General features: G+C 34.3%; 1 protein-coding gene across 12 annotated transcripts in view; it reads right to left on the bottom strand.

The window, feature by feature from the left end:
* Positions 1-2,948: 2,948 nt before the first annotated feature.
* Positions 2,949-25,195, bottom strand: part of foxp4 (forkhead box P4) — a 471,422-nt gene continuing 449,175 nt past the window's right edge. For 9 of the 12 annotated variants that reach the window (XM_087272444.1, XM_087272447.1, XM_087272445.1 and 6 more), the window contains 5 exon segments: positions 24,623-24,724; positions 17,554-17,675; positions 14,651-14,717; positions 10,230-10,402; positions 2,949-8,035 (listed from right to left, as the gene is read on the bottom strand). In XM_087272444.1, coding sequence (XP_087128570.1) covers positions 7,888-8,035; positions 10,230-10,402; positions 14,651-14,717; positions 17,554-17,675; positions 24,623-24,724 — 612 coding nt within the window. In that variant the 3' untranslated portion in view covers positions 2,949-7,887. 12 annotated transcript variants of the gene reach the window in all.

The following is a 25,195-nucleotide window of genomic DNA, read 5'->3' as shown; positions in this document are numbered from 1 at the left end:
TAGCATTAGGTCATTTAAAGCAATGTTTTGAAGTTATTTTTTAATTTTAGGAAATAAATACAGTTTGGTATTCGGCCTACAGCCAACCAAGTTTGGTTTTTGGCTTGTCATAAGAAAAAGTTTGGGCACTCCTGGTCTAAATCTAACTCTAAGTGAGGGAGAGTTTGCGCTTGGATTAAATATGAGCAGTAAATTATATAACTGAGCGATTAGCTGGATGTTATTACGCATAGAGATAATTGCAAACAGTACTCCATTACTCAATGTACCACAGATGGCGCGCATATAAAGACACAACTGCTGATGTCTTTTTTTCTTTTACTCCTGCCCATCCATCTTACCCCATCACAAAAACAATACCATCAAATGCACCAAGCCATTGTGCACCAAGTGTTTGTAGATTCATTCAGTGAATTTGAGACCTGTGCTTTCAGGTTCACTCTTCTGCTTTAGTTAATGTAGCTCAGTGTCACATGAATGCTGTATGTTTTGTTTTAGGTGATTAAACTTCAGGTAAGACTTTATTTTGATGGTCCCTTTTGCACATTTTGTTGACTGAAAGTTAATTAGTTCTCATTTGAGTATTAGTAAACTATCTACCTAATTTCTCCTGGTAAAGCACCTTCAACAGACATTTAGCTGACTATAAGAAACTTTGCAGGTGGCGCAGTGGGTAGCACGATCGCCTCACAGCAAGAAGGTCACTGGTTCGAGCCCTGGCAGGGTCAGTTAGTTTCTTCCAGGTACTCCGGTTTCCTCCACAGTCCAAAGACATGTGCCATAGGTAAATTGAAAAAACTAAATTGGCAGGAGTGTATGGGTATTTCCCAGTGTTGCAGTGAAGGGCCTCTGCTGCATAAAACATATGCTGGATAGGTTGGCGGTTGTTTCTGCTGTGGCGACCACTGATTAACAAAGGGACTAAGCTGAAAAGAAAATGAATGAATGAATGAAAAGAAACTTTGCAAGTATATGTCAGCTTACACTAACCCCAACCAATCATTCTACTTATAATCGAATCAGAATTAGTTGCCATGTAGATGCAATGTAATTTAATTTAAACAAAATGCGTTAAAGGGACCATAAAAAAAAAGTGATACCAAACTTCATTTGTTCATGTTTGATGAATCATTGGAAGAGGAAATGTTGGAAATTATACCAAAAATCTGCTAAAATGACCATTTTTCAACCATATTGTGTGATTAATGTAAACATAACAGACATAATGTAAATTTGTGGCATTTACACATTTACATGCTACGGAGCAAGTCAGAATTATTAGCCCTTCTGAATTATTAGCCCTGCTGTACATACCCCCCCCCCCCCTATTTTCTGAGAAAGAAGATTTTGTCAAGAAATTTGCAATTTCTAATGACTGATAACTGATTTCTTTTCCTTATCTTTGCCATGATGACATGATATTTTACTAGGTACTAGTATTTAGCTTTTCCCAGAAAATGAAGGGCATCCGCTGCGTAAAAACGTGCTGGATAAGTTGGCGGTTTATTCCGCTGTGGCGACCCTGGAATAATAAAGGGACTAAGCCGAAAAGAAAATGAATGAATGAATGAATAGTATTTAGCTTAAAGTGCAATTTAAAGGCAAAACTAGGTTACTTAGGTTAATTGTGCAAGTTAGGGTAATTAGGACAATTATTGCATAATGATGGCTTGTTCTGCAGACAATCTATAAAAAAGCATGCTTGGTGGGTCTAATAATATTGACCTTAAAATGTAAAAAAAAAAAAAAAAAAAAAAATCCAGAAGAAAAAAGTATTATAGGAAATATTGTGAAAACTTTCTTGCTCTGTTAAACATAATTTGGCAAATATTTAAAAAGGAAAAGAAAAAAAAACAGGAGGGCTAATATACAGTATATGTATTTATTTATTTTTTATTTTGTTTTTGTTTATGACATTTGTACACATTAAAATGCTGCACCTAATCTACTTATATATATATATCTTCAAGCTTAAGTTTTATTATAATCAGTGCTTTAATTTATTGTATCATCATTAGTAGTAGTTAAATTATATTAGTGTTAACATATTTATATATTTATAAAATAGATATATTTAATACATAAAGTAAATGTATTAAAATAAAACAAACCATTTGATATGAGCCTTAAATCATAGGCATCACTTTATTTTGATGGTCCATTTGAGTGTAGACAGAGTAGAGTAGACTGTCTGCTGAATATCTGTTGATACTGCTCCTTCAACAGACATTTAACTCTAAAAGAAACTTTGCAAGTACATGTCAACTTACACTAACCCTAACCTTAACCCCAATGCCAACTAATTCGATTATAAAGAGACTATTAGGTTGGGGTAAATGTGCAATGTAACTTAAATTCAACAAACGACCATCAAAATAAAGTATGACCAAACACTATTACAAAATTATAATAGTAATTAGTTATTTTTTAAATAAACTTATTAGTAACTAACAACCCTAACTTTTATGATTCCAACTGTTATGAAATAATGTGCACCTTTTGTACAGCTGCTTAGAAGCAATAATTATTATGAAAGGCGATATACAAATCAAGTGGAATTGAATATATACTGAATGTTTGTTCTTTCCTTGCAATTTACTTAATGAAATATTAGAACATGTCAAATATGCTCAGTGCATTAGATGCTATCTTTTAAAAAGAGGATTTATAATGGACTTTTTCTTGGGAATTGACTATATTATTTGAAATAAAATGTTAATGTTAACGTTCAGAAGGATATCTCACTAAATGACTATGCATAACTATGAATATGCATACGACTTTAGTGCAAACATGCTGAAAACAAAATAATAACAAAGATATGATTATGTAGTACTATAAGTGCATGTGAATACAGAAACAAAATAGAGGAACCATAAGACATTAAAGAAACATATCATATGCTTATTTGGATTAACGTGTAAATAAATATACAATGCACAGCCTCAGACAGTGTAATAAGTATTTTTATTGCATTTTATAATGCCATTGTCAATAATTAGTACAGATTACATGCAACTAGACCTACTGTACAGTTTTTTTATTGTCTGCATGGACAGACACAAGAAGATTCAGGTTACAAATACACAGATATATGTGTTTTTTTTTTATACAGCATGAAGAAAAAACGGCAGTGACTGGCATAAACATGGTCACCGGGGGGTTAGAACGACAAAGGTGGATGGCTAGTTGCCTTTTTTTCTTTAATTTTCTATACCATTTCAAAAGCCACCACCTTTTCTTCCCCCAAGTCTCATCTGAAAAAGCGAAACAAACAAACGGAAGTTAAAATGAAACTAAAGTACATAGAAGTCACTGCTGAAAAAATGTACACACATTCGTAAAAAATACAATGAGAGGAGAGTCAAAGTGGTAGTTCCATTCGATTGGCCGAAGAAGTTAATACCATCAGGCAAAAAAAGCTCCCTTGAAGGAATCCTTTACTTAAAAACAAACAAACAAACAGGCAACTCAAAGCTATTCATCACTGGCATTGGAGCTCTGCTTTAAAGACATAGTCATCTTCCTCAAGCGTTTGTTTGGTTACAGTTGTGGCAGACTTGAAGTAAAAACGTCAATCCACAATCCCTTTGGTGGTCGTTGAAGATGAACTGCATTATTATTACATTTTTTTTTTTTTTGGTTTGCTACTGTGGAAAATCCACATCAAGTTCACAGCAGATGGCAAACTTAATGTTACAAGAGAAGCCAAAATATACTGTATGGAAGATGCTCTCCATTGGTAACCAAAGAGAGCCACTTATTCTGAAGCACGATTGCCTTATGAAAAACAGCTTTGAGTGCTCATCATGGTAAATAAAGGAATGATTTGATTTTGTTTTAAAGGGAGTCTGTACATGTATTGGCACCTAAATGGACCAATATTAAAATAATAACAATAAAAAAACAAACACCTTTCTTATAAGCAAGAGAGGGCTACACATTTAGTTTCTTCAATGTCTTTTTTTTCTCTTTCAATGAAGTTTTGGTCCTGTCTTTTGAGAAAAGTCCTTCTGAGGTATCATTACACAATGAGTTCAGCTTTTTAGTTTAGTTTTCTCTCTTTTTTCCTTAAAAATGCATAAATGCACTACAGAGACAAAAAGTATCAAAATAGACCTAGCTAAGATAAATATACAAACAGGTGTGTGTTACCTAAACCACTTATCTAACTCTTAATCTTTTTTTTTTTTTTTCAATTTTGAGATAATACACTAAAAAATAAAATAATAAAAAAAATCATTATCGTCCCAGACGTTTTATGACAGAAAAAACTGGGAAAAACAAAGTAACAAAAATAAAAATGATACCTGCAGCACATAATATGATAAATACATACACTTCAGCATAAGCAATACAGTATTCTGAGCTCAAAACTTTACAATAGCAAAAAAAAAAAAAAAAAAAAAACAGTGCGGAAAACATAAAACAAATGAAAAGTAAGCAAATAAATGAAACACAAAAAGGAGGGAATGCCCTTGACAGCTAAGCCGAGCGGTAATATACAATAATACATCATGAAGTAACGAAGGAGTCATGGCGATCATCACTGATGTGTTTCAGTGTACCTTAAAGCACAATTGTAGTCCGTTTCTTTAATGCAGCGAGTTTTTTTTTTTTTTTCAGTTCCTTCAAATCCTCAGTTCTTGTAGCACAAGCTTGATGTTTCTCTTTGGATATTTTGGTTTCGTCTTGCGGTTAAAAATAAAGGCCGGGAGCATGATGATCTCAGTGTGTGTGTGCATGTGTGTGTGCGTTTTTGTTCTCCACACTTTGCATTAATTGGGAAGCGGGGTCCGTGCGAGAGTGGCCTGCGTTAATGCATTCTGCCTATCATCATTTCTGACACCCAACTGACTGGCCCATTGAGTGTGTGCTAATGACCGGCCAGCTCGATGGCTCTCATTGGCCTGGCCTCTCATTATGCATGCGGAATTAGAACACACAATTAAGCCTCCGCACAGAGGACCTGTACATAGACACTATGCTAATAGATCGCTTAAAGTGGGGAATATGTGATTTGGAGTAGACCCTTTTAAATATGTTGACCACTTAATGCTTCATACTTAACAGGACTCAGCATTATTTTTTTTTTCGTAGGGGGTGGAGAGGTAGTCGTCTTTTTTTATTTATTTATATTTTGTTGCCGTTGTTTATTTGTTTTCATTCATGCCAACGGAACACAGCGATATTTTGGTTTTTCCGACAATGTGTGTGTGTGTGTGGATGAATGAAAAACTAGAAGGGATTTACACCTTTTCATTGGCCTATATCTATTTTGTGAACTGTTTTCAAAAGGAGGTAGAGTTATTTTTGGTTTTATTTCTTTGAAGGTGTTTAACATACAGGTGACTATGTACGGTAGCGAAAAGAAGCGGTAAATGATTGGTTTCAAATGAAAAAAAGAGTCCCTATCAGCCGTCCCTTATTAGTGTGGTAAATAATACTGTTCAACAGGCAGGATGAGCACAACAAGCAAGTGCTTGCCTGCTTTTATTTTTGGTATTCGTTGAACTGCGATTTATTGTGAAATACTGGTATTTGAAGTAAACCGTCATTGCTGCTGGCTTCTAGTGTCACAAAGTACATTACCTGCTATTCAAGTGCCTTTTGCATGCAGTCTTAAGACTGCGTTCTCAACACTGCAAATCGCCTGAGCACAAGATGGGGTAGAGAGAGCTTCCTTTCTCAGATCGTAAGTGCTTTGTACATTAACTAAGGATCCGCAAGAGGATGTTAATACTGCTTTTTTTGCTTTTTGTTTCCTTTTCGGTTTGTTTTTGGCCTTTAAATGTATGTAGTGTTATATTAAAACTCCTTTTTACGAACTTAAAAAACATAATGCATGTTACACTTTGGTTTTTGGAATGCTCTGTAGTGTAAGTTAAAACAGAAATGATTTCACAGAAAAAAAAAGAGAAATTAAATATTTAAATGACGCATTTGTGTACTTTTGGCCAGTTCTTTAGGAAGAAGAAATTATCATTTAAAAAAAAAAAGTGTTTTTTTTTTTTTGGTTTACTAAATATCTCTTTGGTTACCTGTAACAAAAGTAAAATGGGGAAGAACTAAACTAAAATTAAAGCAACATATATTAAATTAAAACTTGGAATTTGGCTTGGCACTACTTGAGAAAAGCTCTTTTTTTTAACTTTATAATTCAATGAAAGCAAAATCTCACATGCTAATCAGACACTTTCTACTCACACAGTGAATTGCAAATAGCTTTTATATATCTAGCAACTATAGAACTTTGAACTGATAATGACAGAGTCACCATATTGGTTAGCCACAGTACAAATCCCCTTTATAATAATAATATTAATAACAGCGTGAGGGGGCAAACACTGTGGTCTGAGGTAATACGTGACCGTTTCATCGTTTACATTAAAGCAATAATTTGTATCGCAGCTGATCTCAATCAAGTGGCTACTACAGAAAATTTGGAAATCCACAAAGCAAATGCGCAAATTTGTGAAAATACATCAGACTTAAATGAACAAATGAATCAAATATGTTGAAAAAAAGAGAGATATGAGTGCCTGTAAAGTTTTCCAGGATCTTACAGGGAGCCCTGTGATGCGTATTTCACCTCAGTCTCTTTAGTTTCAGCTTCTCTGCAGAAGGTTGGAGTGGTTTTTGTTTGCTATCATTTCATTTCGGAAGTGCTATCCGGATCTAGTTTGGACATAGTTTTCATTGTTTTTGTTGTTGGGGTGGAGTTTGTAGAATATGGATTTTTGTTTTGTGGTGGAACTTCTCTCCCAAACGTAACCCATTTTTGGAATGATGAGAGAATCGAAAAGAACTAATCGAAACAAAACAATCATCAACAGAACATGTAGTTGAATTACAGCACAATGAAAACAACACAAAAAAAGTTGATGCTTTAAAAATCAATGACTATGATTTCAAAACGAAATTGAAAGCTACTGCACACATATTATAATCAACAATACAGTTAATAAAGTCTCTGAGCCGGTCCTCCAAAAGCCTCGTGTCAGTCTGGCTGTCATAACAGCACCACAGGAGAACAACAGCAAAAAAAAAAAAAAAAGAAGAAGAAGAAAAAGTTCCTTTTCCTGAAATAGGCCTTTTTTGGGGGTAGCGACATTTTCTACGTCAAGTCTGACAAAGAGCAAGAGGGATAAACACGTTCTGGCAGATTCCATCAGATGAAGATAAGAGGAGTTGGCTAAACCTGCCTCCAGCCAAAACGAATCCTTCCTTTCTCTAGTCCAGTCTTGTAAGGGAGACCAACAACAACAACAACAAAAAAAGAAATTGGTCAAGTGGCAAGGGATGCCGTTGTCAGTCTTTCAGCTCATTTTGTTTCAGTCTTTGCTTTTGTTGAGAGTGGTGAATTTGAAATCTGTATGAGCGCAAAGTTACTGAGTCTTGCAGCATCCTCTTTCGAAAGAGTACAAAAATGCGGTTGAAGTCATTCTAAAGATGTGTGTTTGTCATCTTTTCCTCTTTTTTTTCTCATCTTTCTGAGGTAAATCACCGCTTTGTGTTTATCCCATAGAAAAGCAGTGTTCTCAGGCCCGAAGAACATAAAAATTAAAGCTAAAAAGATTTAAAATAGAGAAACCTCGAGTGACTTCTAAAAAAAAAAAAAAGTTTGTGTACTGACGTCAGGTCTCCCTCAGCAGCTTCTATCAGACTATGTTTCAAAACACCAATGCGCTGTTCAAAGGGCCTTTTTGAGGGAATTGTCTGATGAAATAAACAAAAAGAAAATCAGGGGGAAAAGTTGTTTTTGCATTGTGAACAAATGAGGTCGAACCCTGTTTTGGTTTTTGAAGTTGGTTTTGTTTCTTTGTTTTTTTTTTCCTCACTTGATCTATAACGTGTTGAACGTGAGGTAGGGGACGGGGCTTCCTCTTACTCCAGCTCTTCAGTGGGAAGCTCGTCCTCCATGTCGCGATCGTCACTGGGCATGCTCAGGTTTTGAGTGACTGATGCCAAGAGGGACACGGGTCTGCTGTCCTCCTCCATCTCTGCCGGCTCCTCCTTCACGTGGATCTGATGTCTAAAATAAAAAGAACAAACCCACAGTGAGTTAGTCATACTGAGAATATAAACGCCTGATTAATCAAATGTGAGATAAAGCTTTAAATAGGCAACACTCTTTATTCTGTATACTGTTTTCTAATTACATTTTTGGGGAACGCACGTGTAAGTAGTGTAACATTACATTTTGAATTAGTGTAATTTGATTACAGTTCCTTAAGTCAATGTATTTGCATTATTTACATTAGCAAAGCAGTTTTTAGAAGAAAAAAATATTTTAAATCACGTTTTCTGCTGCAACGTCAATTAATAATCATGTGCTTTTATACATGTGCTGGAGAACACAAGCTGAAATGCGTATAGTTGCTGCCTAGAGTTTGCTTCTTCAAGTGGAAATACAGATATTACTTTGATTTTATTTAGCATAAAACCAAAAATATTGCGGTGAAATGCAGTCTATGTCCAGTCTCCAAGGAACTTTTGACTGCTTTTAACTCAACCAGCAACTTGTTCAAGCACTGGAACAGAAGGCATTTTTGGGCAATATTTGTCACAAGGAGGACACCGGCACCCAAAAACATGACAATCCAACTTTTTGTGCAGGATCGGGAGAGAAGTGTAGCTGCTTATGGGGCCATTCACATATCGTGTCTTTTGAGCCCACAAATTCATTAATTACAATCAAGGTACGCGTCCTACAGTATGTGCATATTGGGAGTGCATATTGCACGCGCTCACATTTAACTTGCACACCCAGTTGAAAACCGCAAGGCCAGGACAAGAACTGACTGGTCAGCTTCATACTTTGTATGGAATATACACATTTGGGTAGACTAATTACCTCAGACAAACACAGAACACACAAACACTGCAGTGCTTTTTCATATAATGGATGTTAATGTTTACAGGTGTACAGTTTTCTTCAAGTCTTATTTTGTGTTCAAAAAGCAGGTGAGACCACAGGTTTGCAACAAGTGAATGATGAGAGAATTTTAAGTTTTGGGTTCTTTAAGTCTTTTGAATATGTGAAGCTGCTGGGATCAACCCATTGTAATGTTTCCTAGTGAATATTAAATGACTGAAAGAGCTGCAGTTTATTTTGTGTTATTATAGGTATATTTGATATGTTTTAAAAGTAACTTCAAAGTAAAGTAATTAGTAATCGGATTACTTTTTACATGAAGTAATTACTAATGTAATCAGATTACAGTTTTCCAGTAGAAAATCAGTAACCTATATATCAGTAACCTATAAGTAACTTACCCAATAGTGCTCTTTAAACATTTTATTTAACAATGACAGAGATATCAATGATAGAAAAGAGTGATTTCCAGCTCAAACAGGGTTAATAATTTTACCATCAACTATATAAACTAATACATACAGTTGAAGTCAGAATTATTAGCCCCCCTGAATTATTCGCTCCCCTGTTAATTTTTTCCCCAGTTTCTGTTTAACAGAGAGAAGATTTTTTTCAACACATTTCTAAAAATAATAGTTTTAATAACTCATTTCTAATAACTGATTTATTTTATCTTTGCCATGATGACAGTAAATAATATTTGACTAGATATTTTTCAAGACACTTCTATACAGCTTAAAGTGACATTTAAAGACTTAATTGGGTCTTAATTGGGTGAATTAGGTTAACTAGGAAGGTTAGGGTAATTAGGAAAGTTATTGTATAATGATGGTTTGTTCTGTAGACAGTTGGAAAAAAAATTGCTTAAAGGGGCTAACAATTTTTACCTTAAAATGGTCCATAAAAAATTAAAACTGCTTTTATTCTAGTCGAAATAAAACAAATAAGACTTTCTCCAGGTGAAAAAAATATTTATAATATATAAATACATCAGACATAATGTGAAAATTTCCTTGCTCTGGTAAACATCATTTGTAAAATATTTAAAAAAGAAAAAAAATTCTAAGAGGGGCTTATAATTCTGACTTCAACTGTATGTGTCTGTCTCTGTGTGTGTGTGTGTGTGTGTGTGTGTGTGTGTGTGTGTGTGTGTGTGTGTGTGTGTGTGTGTAGTATATTAGGAGAGCACAACTGTTTTCAACTTTGATTATAATAAAAATGTTTCATGAGCCAAACAGCAAACTTCTGAATGAAGTGTTTTTTTTTTCATCAGAACCAGAGATTGTGGTAAAGCATCAGTGTCACACGTGCTTTATCATAACTGTTCAAGGGATCAGTTGAGTAGCCTCACCCGTACTGCTGTGGAGAAAGGCCGGGGCTGCAGCTGCCGTTACTGTTGACTTGTTCAACGGTGCTGCTGACATCATCATGGCCAATGTGCAGCATGTTGAGACTCGCACCTGTGCTGTTGTTCATCAGCGTGGGGCTGTTCAGAAGACCAAGACTGCTCTCCGCCAGCGCAGCCTGCACAACACAACATTACACCATTAAGAAAAGTTAAGAGGAGAGGTCAACCAAAATGAACATTTACTCATCAGTCCTTTTTTAAAATGTGCCTTAATTTTTTCCCATTCTATTATATTCTGAAGAATGATGGAAACTAGTAACTACTGATTTTATTATCAACCGCTGGAAGTCAATGGTTTTCAATATTCTTTAGAATGTAATAGAATGGGAAAAAATTAAATAAAGATAAATAAAGTAACTTAAAAAGGTTTGCTATATTAAAGACAAATAACAATTTAAGTGTACCGAATATAAACATTTCTATTATTACAAAAATAATCAACTTAAATATACTTTAATTGCTCAGCAGAAAGAAGATCAGAAGACAAAATTGCTACAATTGTCGGAATTAATTATATCTCTTTAATTAAAACATAATAACCTGCAACAATCTTTAGAGAAATATCAAAACAAAGACAGCACAACTAGTTTTAACATTAATGATCATTAAAAAGTTGACTAAACACCAATTTAACACATTAAAATAAATTCTAAAATATACACCGAAACTAATATTGATAGAAGACGAAAATTCTTTTGATAGTTCTTTCAGAAAAGCACTAAAGGACAAATTACATTTGACATTATTTTACAATAGAAACCACTTATTTTAACAAGTTTATTTATTGGTTGAATGATTACATTTTATTCTATACAAGATAAAAAACTCACAAAGTTTTGCTACAACCTGAGGTTGAGTAAATGGTGATAACATTTTGGATGAAGCATCTCTTTTTAACACTGTGAAGGGTCAAGATAAGTGAATACGGTTTCCTTTAAAAACTGAGGAAAATTACTCTAAGTTTAAATGTTTTTTATTTTTATTTTCATTATTAAAAGTCTTTAAAGTTGTTAAAAAATGGCAGCAGTGTTGCAGCAGGTTAGATTGTTTCACCACTAGGGGTCTCCTTACTTCCATATAACAATGCAGAACGATCACTGATACCACATTCACACATATACAACCCCACACGCGCACACACACACTCTGGTGCTCTACATCTTTAACCCACTGAATGTGCGTATATATGTTATGATAAGTGTTTTAGCATATTATTTTTTTTGGTAACACCCATTTGATTAAACTCTTTATTTAGTAAATATTAAATTAAAACAAAGTAAAAATATGTAATATTTAATTCATAAAATATTTATTTTTAATTTAGTTTATTTTACCCAATGCAAATCATATGACTATGATACAAATTTAAGAAAACACAATATATATTTTTTATTTATATTAATAAAAGGGTACAAGTAAAAAATAACAAATCTATTCAAGGAAATGATACATTCGGATATCTTAATTTAGACATCTTAATGAAATGTAGTTCATTATAGTGAGAGAGAGAGAGAGAGAGAGAGAGAGGGAGAGAGAGAGTGAGAGAGAGAGAGAGAGAGAGAGAGAGAGAGAGAGAGAGAGAGAGAGAGAGAGAGAGAGAGAGAGAGAGCTGACAGAAAGAAAGACAGGACAAGAATAGATTGTTAAAGGCAAATCCATAGTGATTCTGTAGAGAGAGCAAGTGGTGGCAAGAAAGATGATCAGGCTCACGCACAGTTTAACTGTTGTCAACTAAATGAGGCCTATTTTTTGTTTTAAACTAAAATAAACTAAAACTTAACTAACTAAATTCAGATGAACAGTGCAGGTGAATTTGTTTTGCTCATATCTGTATTCTAAAGCATTTTACACACAGATTTGTCCATACATAAAGTGACTAAAAGTATATTTTATTTATTATTCTAAAATTTAGTTTCCAGCTGTTCATAGTTCTTTCTGAATTATGGAGTGATAAAAATATCCCACTATACCCTCTGTAAAATCCTTTGACTCTAATGCATAAAAAAAATAATAAAGAACCAGACTGATCTAATATTCAGATTTTAAATAAGTACATATTTAATTCCAATCCATAATTTGCATATTAAAACAACATTTTTATAAACTTGTAATGCATACTTTTCAATTCTTAATGCTATTAAACAAATGGGGAAGTAAAAATTAACAAATATTTAATAAAAATTAGTTACTTTTTACCTTAAAAGTATGATTAACACTGCCATCTAAAACACACACAAACTCAGCAGATAGACACCATTCTCTCACACTCCGTCAGGCTGTTGTTGTGCACACTGTGTGTCTGCTCTTTTGTTAAAGGCTAGTTTATGTGTGGCCTTTTCAGGATGAGCAGTTCCATTTCCATAGAGATGGCCTGCAGGGTCAGAGTGGGACAAACTGGGCCAGGCCGGAGAAACTGTGTGTGTGTGTGTGTGTGTGTGTGTGTGTGTGTGTGTGTGTGTATGTGTGTTGGCCTGTGATTAGCTGGGCTGTTTGTTTGTCAGCCGCTGACACTGCTTGTCCTGAGAGGAGATGGATGGGCACAGACCTGACAGAGCGCCACACACACACTCACACACATACACAAACCCACACACACACACTCAGACCAGGACGCAAGCTAACAAAGGCTAACCTCCCATATCCATCTCTGTCTCATCACACAGGGAAAAAAAAAAACACACACACACAGAGAAAACACAAACGCACAAACTCAGAGCAGGGCTGCGAACGCTCCGAACGAGAGTTGCGGTGATACCGGTGGTTTCAGGAGATTTTCTAGGACAGACACTAATTTTATGCTGTGACCTTCATTGACAAATATTTGACGCTATAAATCACATATGGCTGCGTGTGCGATGGAGGGAGGAGAACGGAGGAGGTTTGGGAGAAGCAGCTAATTAGAGGAGGAAATTGTTATCAGTGCCCTTGTGTGCTTGATCTGTGCAGGATTCTCACATTTTTTCTTTTCTTTTCCAGGAGCTGTAAAATGATTTTGAGATTCAAGAATAAATGACTGAAATAAACTTATAAGACTGTTCCGCTCACATTTCAGATGTCAAGTTCTAGGTGATGTTTAGTGGACAAAATATTTAAGAGCTTTCATGAATTATAGTTTAGAAATGTTGATGCCAAAGTAATGGGTGAAATGTAGATTTTTTTTTTCATACTTATTTTATTTTGGATCGACTCAATAACAAATCAATCAGATCAGACTATTAACCAGACCAAAAATACCGCAATCACAAATCAGAATATGAAAAGGCAGATTTTTTACTTAAAATTAATATTTTGAATGCAAAAAAGTGAATATTGGGTAAAAAGGAAACTACACATTTCTATTTTGAATTTACCCAAAAGTTTAAAGTTCATAACCAATATATTCAATTTCACTGTATTCTATTGTTTATTATTTTTTAATGGTACATGTCATTTGTAATGTTATTTTACATGTTATGTCATATTTTATAGAGGACAAAAACATGCAAATGAATAAATAAATTAATAATTAAATCCACAAATTCCTGCAAAAAAATAAAAAATAAATAAATAAATATGGAAATAAATAAATAAATATAACCCCCAACCCCCCATTTTTTATTATGTACTTTTAATTATTTATATATTTATTTATGCAGGAATTTGTATATTTATATATGCATATATTTATTTATTTATTATTTTATTTATACAGGAATTTGTAGATTTACATATACATCTATTTATTTATTTGCATATTTATTTATTTATTGTTTATTTATGCAGGAATTTGTGGATTTATTTGTTTATGTTTTGTAGGTTTTGTTCTCCATAATATTTTTTTTAATTTTTTTTATTTATTTATTAGTAAATAAATACAAGTCCAAGTGTAAAAAATATAAACAGATATAATAAAAAATCTAATAATGAATATAAATGAACATGAATAAATAAATAGTTCATATATACATATACAGTGCTCAGCATATATGAGTACACCCCCACAGATCTCTCAGTTAAATTAACATTTTCTATAGGATACAATATTATATTTGTGCATATACATTGGATAATACAGTCCTGAAGCCAAATCTGGAGCTTATCTAACAAAATAAATTACAATAATAGTAAAAAATAGTAGCCCAAATTTATATCTTAGAGAAAAATATTAAATTACATTCTCAAAAAATCTTTCCATTTATCTTTTCCAATGTTTGCTATAACTATTAAGTAAAATCATTCAGATCCCAACCAGTTCACCAATGAATCATTTACAGTGATTTACATTGTACATCAGTTCGATCAAATTACTGAAAAGGAAGGAATCATTAACTCTCAAACTAGACGTTCTACATTTTACAAAAAGTTTTCAAAAGTAAGAGTCTCACCTGATAGCTGGCATTCAGTGAGCCAAATCCCAGTCCAGAAATCATATTTTTCACAAGAGTGGGGCTTCTGGGAGCAAAAAGAAAAGAAAAAAGATGATGAATTAGATGCGCTGGATTTCAACTTAACACACCAGACCAAACTGTGGATAAAAAACCCTCCTTAACCTGTGAAAAATGCTGAGGCACTATTCTGTTTACAAGAGATAAATAGAAAAGTTAAACAATAGAGACTAACACATGCATTCTGACACAGCATATACTGCACACACGCACACACACTGAAATGTGGTGTGCAGGCCGTCGGCTGGGTAATTTGCCGTCGTCTCTCTGGCAGAGCTTGAGACGGCGTGTAACATCTGTTTGTACAAATGCAAGCAGGCAAGCTTTTTTGCAGTGCATCTGCTCACAATGTACCCTAAACAGTGTAGACACAGAAGGGAAAAACACACAGGCGCACAAACACACACACACACATGCACGCGCGCACTGCCAAACACAAGCAGGGGAGGCACAAAAGAGACCTTTGTGCTTTTGACTAGAGAGTCAGTAATAGGGTAATGATGGGAAGCCCATTAGGGTAATCATACATGCCAATAACGATTATAGCCTCACTTACAGAGCAGACCTACAAGCTCATGCTTTAGCTACAGAAATAAAAGCATGTTTTGGGGACTTTCACTCAATAAATAGTGTTCACTTAAAGAGGGAAGTTTTAATCCAGGGTTTTACAGGTTGGCTTGACTAGTATGACATCAAACTGTCTGCTGTTTCGGTCTGTAAGGCTACTTATATCATGCTATATTGAAGCAAGGTTAGAGTGTTAACCCAACTGTTTGAATTCATTATCAAACCTGATGAAAGCTCCCTAAATATGACATTATTAATTTAAGAGTTATGCTTATTTAGTGAAAAAGTACATTTTTTGGGATTACTTGCGGAAAGAATGAAAACAAAATGTTTAGCTTTAGATCAAACATGAGCATGTATTTAAAATGTTTATATATGTATATGATTTTGAATAAGATGTAGAATGTACTTGCATTTTTTATTAAGGAAATGAGCTGCATTTTCACAAAAAAATAGACTTAGCGATTAAACCAAATCTGACCTATATTTTGACATTTTAAGAAAATAAAATTATTTTAAAATGAGGCTATTTGTACACAAGCACTCAATAGAATCACTTCAGTACATTTAATTTAACCCTTTGATGCACAAGCTATAAAATAAATATAGAAAAAATAAACTGAGATGGGTCACTCTAAACCTATGTAGTGCATCAAAGGGTTAAAATAGATAAAAATGATGATGTAATAAATATTTTTCCAGTAAAAAAAAAGTAAAAGGACATTCCCATATTTCCTAGTATGACAGTAAGTTATGTTTTAGATAAATAATTTTGTTTTTGTCTTATTTCTCTCATAAATTTTATATATTCGACTGTTTTCGACCAAGTGCATTATCTACATATGAATATTGGCCATACTTTATAGATAAACAGATAATAGATTTATACATTAACATTATATCTGTGCATGACATACATGGTTATAAGTTGTAAAATAAACAAGAATTAATTATAGATACAGAAGACCACATTTTAAAAAATGATTACTGCTGTTTGTTCAAACTACCTGTTTAAAATGAGCTGAAACCGCACAATTCTTGTTATTTCTTTGGCCGATTTCTTTGTTTTATGTTCAGTCCACTTTAATTTGTAAGCCATTTAGCTAATTTAGGCGGTTTGTGTGGTGGGACAATGTGAAGGAATTGTGTTGGTCCAACTACCTGGATAGGGGATTTGTAGTTCCCAGCATCCTTTGCATGGGATTAAATGAAGAGGCAAATGTTGACGATAAAAGTAATCTTAGATGTTTAAAGTTAATAGAAAGACTTCTTATAGTTTAATATTCACTTAAGTTTGAAGATTTAGAAGATTTTCATGTAATGCTTTGAGTTTTGAGATTACCACCTTACAAAAGCACCCATGCTTAGGGTGTTTGCAGTTTAATTAGCAAAAATGCAGTTTGTTGCTTTGCTCGGTGAGCAACAACTGTCCTAAAATGAGTTCTGGGCTCAATCACAATCAACTATATATGTAACTCTTTAAAATGGCTCTTTTAGTTCATTTAGGATAACTTCAAATAAAACTAAGAGACATATGTATGACACATTATGACATACATGATGTTATCAGACCTTGAGTTTAAGTTAAATATACTTACTTAAAACTTATTTAAACTTTTATTTGATAAAATTATGTTGGACCAACTCAATTGCATTAAATTGTGCTTACGTTACAGTAACAGCCAGCATTCAGTTTTATTATACAATTGAAAATTCATCAAATATACAGTGCCTATAAAAAAATCACCATACCCCTTTACTGCTTAAAAAAAACCCTTCAGGATAATGCTGTAGAAAGTCACAGATTAGGAAAAGGCTACAAAAACATTTCAAAGGGTGCAAGGATTTAAAGTTATTTGGAATGTGATCAGATTTCAGGCTGTACAACAAACAAAGTAACTATTTCAAAGGGGTGTGAGGATTTTCTATAGGTGCTGTATCCACTCCACTTGTTAAGTCGTGAAGTCGTAATCAGTAATATATGGTAAACTGTTTCCGGGTCCAAGCCACTAGTTATTTGAATCGAGAAAATATTTGTACTAATCCAACTTTTTGGTCATCAAATATTAGGCATGGATATATATATATATAGCGATCGTGATTTTCGAAAGTTTTACAAGCGTTTATTATTACAATTTGTCGAGTCTCCTCATACTGTTTGATAGCGCAATTGGACCAGGAAGCCGCTTTGCCTGACGTCAAACGTAACAAGCAGATAGTCATTCAATGTTTGATATCCCATTTCTTGGTAGACCTACCCCTTGAAGTCTACGTACCCGGTCATCTTTGGTGGTCTCCTCTTTTGGTATTCCACTTCATCCACAGTCCAAACAGCACCCTTAACATTCTCGACCCGCACAAAGCACTTGTGCAGACTCAGGTTATGGCGCACAGCATTCTGAATAACCGCAACAACAGCACATGCAGGGGAAAAAAGAAAGAGACCAAAAAGTCAGTCAGTTTCCCAGTCCCTTCCCCAACTCTACGGCGTAGGTATCTTAACCGAAATCACCGGCGCGTCGCTGTCATTGCTGGAAATGCAATTATAGCGAAGACCTGATATAAACAGCCTTTAATAATGGCATAAATCTTATACCTGCTTTCTAATTAAAAGAGCGCACGTGATGATGAGCACAAAAGATTGTACGGCTCAGACGGAGAGCGTATCTCTCCATCTCAAACCCGTTCCTCCGCCCCGCAACCATCTCGCAGACACACACAACCAATTAAGTGCACATTCTACCAAGGGGAAGTGACAATGTGGTGCCACACCATCATAACAGTGGGAGTCAAAAAAAAAACTATCTTTGAACACAAAAAAATAAGAAACGATGCACCCTCCACCATCAGCAAACCCACCCCCTGCTTTTTTATTTTAAATTTCACTAATCAGCCACTATCTAGAATAACACCCCCAAGGGAGGCCCCTTCCTTTTCATCTGCTATTTGTAGTTTGTTCATGCCCAATTTCATTACCAATTTTAATTCGTGTATAATTAAATCCTGTGTATTTTTTTTCCGACGCACTCTTCTTCTTCTTCTTCTTCTTTTTTTTCCCCGAATCCATGAGGGAGGGACTGCTGATGCCGGAATCACTCCTAACCATAATTACAAGTGCCATAATCAGGCGAGGCCTCCCTCCTTTGAATAAATTTCGCCGCGCAGGAGCGATGATGCTTAGTTTTGCAAATGAGTATGACCCCAATTTCAGCCTGCCACCTCACCGATTTTATTTGCATTCCCATCCGTGATGAAAGACTAATTCTCCCAGTTAAAACATTAGCAGCAATTTAAAGGGGGTCAGCCTTTGCAGACATAAACAAAATGCCCGCCTGGCTCTGTGTGTACGTGTGTGTGCCAGCACATGAGTGACTGGTTATATTAGAAAGATGGCACGCTTGATGCGGATGTCAAGCGGGTCTTGGTTTCTTCGGAAGGAAGAGTAGCCACCGTTTCAGACTTGAAATGAGCAGCCATGGTGAATATACAGTTGAAGGAGAAATTTTTAGCCCTCCAGTAAAATTTTAATTCAATTTTTATATTTACCAAGTGCTGTTTATTGACAGTATTTTCTATACTATGTGTTCTTCTGGAGAAAGTCTTATTGTTTTAGTTTGGCTTGAATAAAAGCAAAAAATCTAATAATTTTTGTTACAAAAAAATCCAATATTATTAGCCTGCTTAAAAAAATATCTATATGTTTAGCTACAGAACAAACCACTTTTGTCCATTGACTTGCCTAATTAACCTAGCTTAAACCGTGATCACACTTGAGTTTGAGCATGCAAAATTCTGTCATACATCGCTGTGAAAAGGGGCGGGATTAAACAAGATGATAAGAAATAAAACAAGCTAGTGATTGGTCCATATTTTACATTTCTGTCCAGAGAGGTCATGTTTTGATCTTCTATTAGTCTCACGCTATCACATGGTTAAGGGTTTCACGATCCTCCAAATCCTCAGTTCGATTACATTTTCGATTTTCAAGTCACAGTTCGATTCGATTCTCGATTTAAAAAAGAAAAATTCAATAACTTCAATAACTTTCTGCTTCATATTATTGTACATGGAGGGTATCACCGTAGCTGTGAGATGCGTTCTACTTGGAATTTCGTAGCACGGTTTTAAAAAGTTGTGTTTAAGGTTTTAAGGGTCTCCTGCGTCTGCAGTTGCTATGCTATCTTTTGGCTATTTGTTGTAGCTGTTAAGTTCACTCGCAGCACTTCAACAAGCGTGTTTTTAGTTTTGCTTGGCAAGCCAAGCTGACGTGACATGGGGGCTTGGCAGCATCGATAATCGAGATTGAGCATAAATTTCGATAGATTTAAAACGGTTGTACAACACTGGAAATGCTTTACTTCAACTCTAGGATATGTCAACTCTCTTTTGTTCTGTATTGCTTGCAACTTGTTTTACTTTTGCAGTTCAGAATTTTAACAGAAGAAAACGCTCTAGACTAAGTGTGTGTTTAAATATGGGTCACTTTCTGGCACAGCACATTTAAAAAAATGACACAGCTCAACCAAGGACACTTGTAGATACTTGTGGGCTCATACAAAAGAAAGCAGCAGTGTACAAGCATTTTGAAATATTTTTTTTTCCGGATGCCACCGAGGAATCAGACTTTAGTGTTCTTTATGAGAACATGGCTTAGAGAAATGATCAGGTTACAAATGTTTAAACACACAATCATTAGTTTAACTACTGTGACATTCAGAAGAGCAATAAGGGAAATTAATGGGAGACTGACAATTACACAAACCGCTGAAAGACGCTGAAGTGCAAAATCTCCATGAGCAGGAATAATAAAATATTCATAAAAATAAACATATTTACAATGTCAGGAAACTACAGTTTAATTATTAGGTTCATGTTTTTTAATCACTTACATCTTTTATTATTTAAAAAATAAAATAATAATTGAATTCTAATTGTAAAACAGTTTATTAATTATTTCAGTATATATATGATTTTTTGTTAAACAAATGTAATGGTACTTTACAAAATTATTGTTTAATAGATATTTAAATATTTTATATTTTCTGTGTTAATTATTAGGTAAATAAGGGAGTAATAATCTTACATTATATTTTATTTGATATTTTAATGCTGTGTATGTATTATATTTGATCAACTAATTGCAGCCTTTTTAATAGTAATAAAAAAAATCATATCTGATAAAACACAAAAGAGCCATTGTACAAAAGTACATATAACAACAGCTCTTATCATTAATTCTCACATTATTTTTTTTATTAATATATTAACCCAATTAGTCTGTTTTTGATCAAATAACCGTAGCCTTCTTAAGCAACAGAAAAAACACCAACTAAAAAACTGTCATATTTGATATTTGCAAAAATTGTCTATAATAACAGCTCTTAATTGTACAGGTAATCCTCACACATCTATCACAGCCACAAAATGCACCGTTCTTCCAGAATGACCCATCTTGTGAATAAGAGCGGCCCTGTAACTGATCAATGACTTCCCCTGCTCTCCGGACCTGACTTTTCATGAAATATAGATGGCCATTAAGAGCACCGGAGAACATGCGTCTCCATTTCTATATTTAATACAGGGCCCAAACGACCGGCAGGAGAGGAAGACGAGTGAGAATGTGCAGTTATTAAAATAAAAAGAGGAGAGAGAGAGAGAGAGAGAGAGAGAAAGAAAGAAAAGAAAAAAAAAACGATTCGAGCAAAAGTAGTTGGATCCATTAATTGTTAAATTTCATAAAAGTGAAATGAGTTGTTAAAGATATTCCTGCCACTTTCACCTCCCTCCTCTGAAAGTCTGACTGGCTAAAGCTCACTAACGGCTCCTGGGCGCCGCTGCGGTTCAACACTATTAGCCTGCTGTTCAGTCTGGATGCCCTCGGCCTCCACGGGTCCCTCTCGCACCTCATCTTCTCCGCTTCGCCCCCTCCAGAGGCTGGGCCACACAAATGAGCCTTGGGCCGGTGCTGGATGAATGTGGGGCAGCACCTCCTCGGCCCGAGTGAATGGCTAATGAGACCGACTGACTGACTGGCTTTTACTGTATGCAGGGTCTGCTTCTTCTCACATCTTAAGTCTATTGGGGAAGGAGGACTGAAGGTGCTGGGAAGAGATGGATAGATGGATGGATGTGTTAGCACATTCTTATGAGGGGTGAAGTAATGGGTGAAAAGGGTGATGGGGAGAAATGGGAGACTAAATGGGACAGTTAAAGTACATAGTCGGGCTTGGGCCTTTAATGAGCGCTATAATCTGTTCTTAGCTTTGGGCAGAGTCCAAAGCTAATGTATTAATTACACAATTGTATGCTTAAATAAAAGAATTAACCAAGCAATTCAGTTTATTGCTGGATAAAAGTTATTATTTATAATATGTACAAATACTAATCAGAAATTCATTGCAATAATACATATTATTATAATGATAAGACATAAAAAGGATCATAATTGTCTCCAAATATTAATCAAATTATAAATATAACTATTAATAACTCAATAAGAGAAGCTACTATTAATTTTGTTAATAAAAAACAGACAATAATAATAGCTGTATTTAAAAAAATGTATTGAACTAAAACTATTTTACACGATTTTAATTATTGTATATATTGTATAAATGTAACATTTATATATTTTATAGTTATTTTGCCAATTATTCAAATATATTTTAAAGATTACCGTTTACAGTTTGACCTGGCTTAAAATATCACCAAGGTTTATAAAAATATTAAGTGATACACAAAATAAATCTGTTAGCTCTGGTCGCCACAGGTAGCATGAAATCGAGTTTCACATAGTTAAATCAGCTGTTTGGACATTAAAGCTTGGGCTGAGACACACACATACACACACACAAACACACACACACAGGTGGAAGAGTGAGGACAGAGACAGCGGAGATGTCAAAAGATGCAGAGCTTATACAGGACTGGCTTTGGACCAGCGGGGCGCATGCTAATCAACCAGGCTAAATTAAACTGTCTGATAAGAGTTACAACACTACGTGCCCATGGACTGATAAAACACACTGTGTTATTGTACAGTAGTGGTCAAAAGTTTGGGATCGGTAAGATTAAAAAAAAGACTTTTAAAAACTTAAAATTGTGAAATATTATTAATATTTCTTATTGGATGTAGTATCTAATATGATAACTATGAAAATTAATGTAAACCTTTTAATGGTACTCTATTACAGTTCCCACAAAAATATGAAGCAAATACCAAGTTTTCAACACTGATAATAATAATAATGATATTAATGTGATATAAAAAATATGTTTATTGAGCAATAGTTCATCACAATAGAATGATTTCTAAAGAATCATAAATCATTAGTGTTACACTGAAGAAGAGTTTCTGCAGGTTTTAGACTTATACAGGACTTTTCTATTCTATTCTATTCTATTCTATTCTATTCTATTCTATTCTATTCTATTCTATTCTATTCTATTCTATTCTATTCTATTCTATTCTAATTAGTTATTTCAAGGCTACATATTTTAAATAAATGATCAAAACAAGCAAACCCTAATTGTATGCATACACTTTTTTGAAAATAACTTATCTTAAAAAAATCTTGAAAAACCCTAACAAACTAAATGTATGCACAACAGTCTTTCCAGTTCAGCGTCCAAACCATATATGGACTATAAATACACAGAGAACTTTTAGACAAATAATATTGTAAGACCGGTAATTAAACCATATTGGTAACAAGAGTTTTGCTAAAAGTTCTATTGAGATGGATTGTTGGTGAATGGACACATGTTGGCCCGACTGACTTTAAATAAACACAGAAAAATTAAGTCCTGTTTACAATTTTCGAAGACCTACAAGACAAATTTTCAGTGAATTTAAGACTTTAAGGCCTAAAATGTATTTTTTTTAACTTAAGTTAACTTTAACTTTTTAAGTCCCCTGTAAAGACATTTAATCAGAAAACAGTTCATTTAAACTGTAATAATGTTTTACATTTTTACAGTTCTACTGTATTTTTGATTCAGTAAATGCAACCTTGTTGACCAGAATTACTTGTTTAAACATTAAAGCAAAACATTAAAAATCTCACCGACTCCAAACAGAAAAGATACTATTTTAAATGTGCAGAGACAGATCCATACTTAGTCTTTTGACACTTTTAGGTGAAAGTTAAAGGATAGAGACTAAAGGAAATTAAATGAGCCAGACTTGAACTTCCTGCTCCCACCTACCAAATAGCATTCGGCAGGCTGACGCCACAGAACACAATCTAAACAATCCGGAGAGCACATCAGGACAGCAACAAAGCAAAGAAAAACAGATCTGGGACTGGCCCGGGTCGTAACTTCGCTGTCTGGGTGATGCCAGGTGTCATTAATAACCTCACTGTTATTGGAGCTCTCCTGAAGGCCTATCTCTGTTGTACCTGCTGTACCCCTTGGCACGAACTGAGAATTTATTGTTGTTTTGGGTCGTGTTAAACAATCGGCTACATCTGCTGCTCTGTTTTTATCTCTGTGAGACTTAGAAAAGAAAGGGTTCTTCTGAATCATTGACAGAAGGTTGGCATGGGCAAGCGAACTCTTCTTAAATTTTTTGGCAAGTACTACAGGCTGGTTGATTCCTGTGACTGCTGTTTAGATGATATAAGGAACTGGGCATTAAATAATCAGAAAATTAGTTCAAAATAAATCAGGGGCAAAATGTTTAAATGCTGGAATGAAGTGTTCAGAAAACTATATCTCAAACTAACAGTAGCTCAAACGGATTTGGTTTTTTATATCTTCATTGTGTTTTTTTTTTCCAAGACAATGAGTATTGTTGACTGATTAGTATAAGAAATACTGATAACAATAATAATATTTAATCAAGGCATTTAATTAAGCATTTTTATTGCATTTTTCCAGCAACAAGACATTCACAAGATTTACTATACCCCTGAAAATATGGGTTTGTTTTTTAAAGTTTTACTTATTTATTTAATTGAATTATTTATTTACCAAATCTGCTCATAAAAGCTGCTTTCATTTGATCAAAAGTACAGCAAAAGTAGTAACATTGTAAAATTATAGTTTTTACAATTTAAAATCACTCTTATATTTAAATAGACTGTAAATTGTTATTTACTTATCTGACTGTAAAGCTGTTAGTATTTGCTTTGAATTATAATTGACTCTAACATGAATTATATGGTGAAAAAATGGCAATTGTGCTGTTTAACGAATATCGAAAAACTTCTAATGTATTTTTCAACACTTTTGGATGATTTAATATGTCCTTGCTGAATGAAAGTGCTATTTTATTACATTTACTGTGCCAGTCAAACACCTGATTAATCCAACTATTATGTCAAGCAGTATGGCCATTACCTTCCACGTTGCTGTGTTTCTCCTGAAATAGGCGAACATTCGTGTAAACCAGTTATAGATCTCATTTAGAGTCAGCTGTCGGTCAGGGGCTTCCAGAATGGCCTGGTGAAAGAGAGAATGGAAGAGAGCAGGTGTCAAGAGGTGATTCAGATGGCTGTTATTAGTGAGAGAGACATTAGCTGATGGACGGCCAGGCAGTGCATTATGGATAGTGCCGCATGTTCAGCATGACTGACACCGAGCTAAAAGATGCGCATAAATCCTGACTTTCCAGCACACACCTCTGAACTCCACTCAAGTGCACTGGAGCACAGAGCTAAACGTTCATATTATGAATGCCAATTTCCACAAATTTCTTATGATCGATTGCTGATTAAATTAACAATCCATTAATCCTATAAATTAACTTTGCCTTGAAAGGATAGTTCAGTCAAAAATGAATATTCTGTTATCGTTTACTCGTCCTCCACATGTTTTAAACCAGTCTGAACATCTTTCTTCTGTAGAACATTCTGGAGAATGCTGGAAAAGACTTCCATATTATTTTTTAAGTTAATACTATGATTGTAAATA

This window comes from Danio rerio, chromosome 11 (assembly GCF_052040795.2).
Source record: "Danio rerio strain M-AB ecotype USA chromosome 11, GRCz13ab, whole genome shotgun sequence".
Classification (NCBI taxonomy): Eukaryota; Metazoa; Chordata; class Actinopteri; order Cypriniformes; family Danionidae; genus Danio; species Danio rerio.
This window is presented reverse-complemented; position numbering and strand designations above follow the sequence as displayed.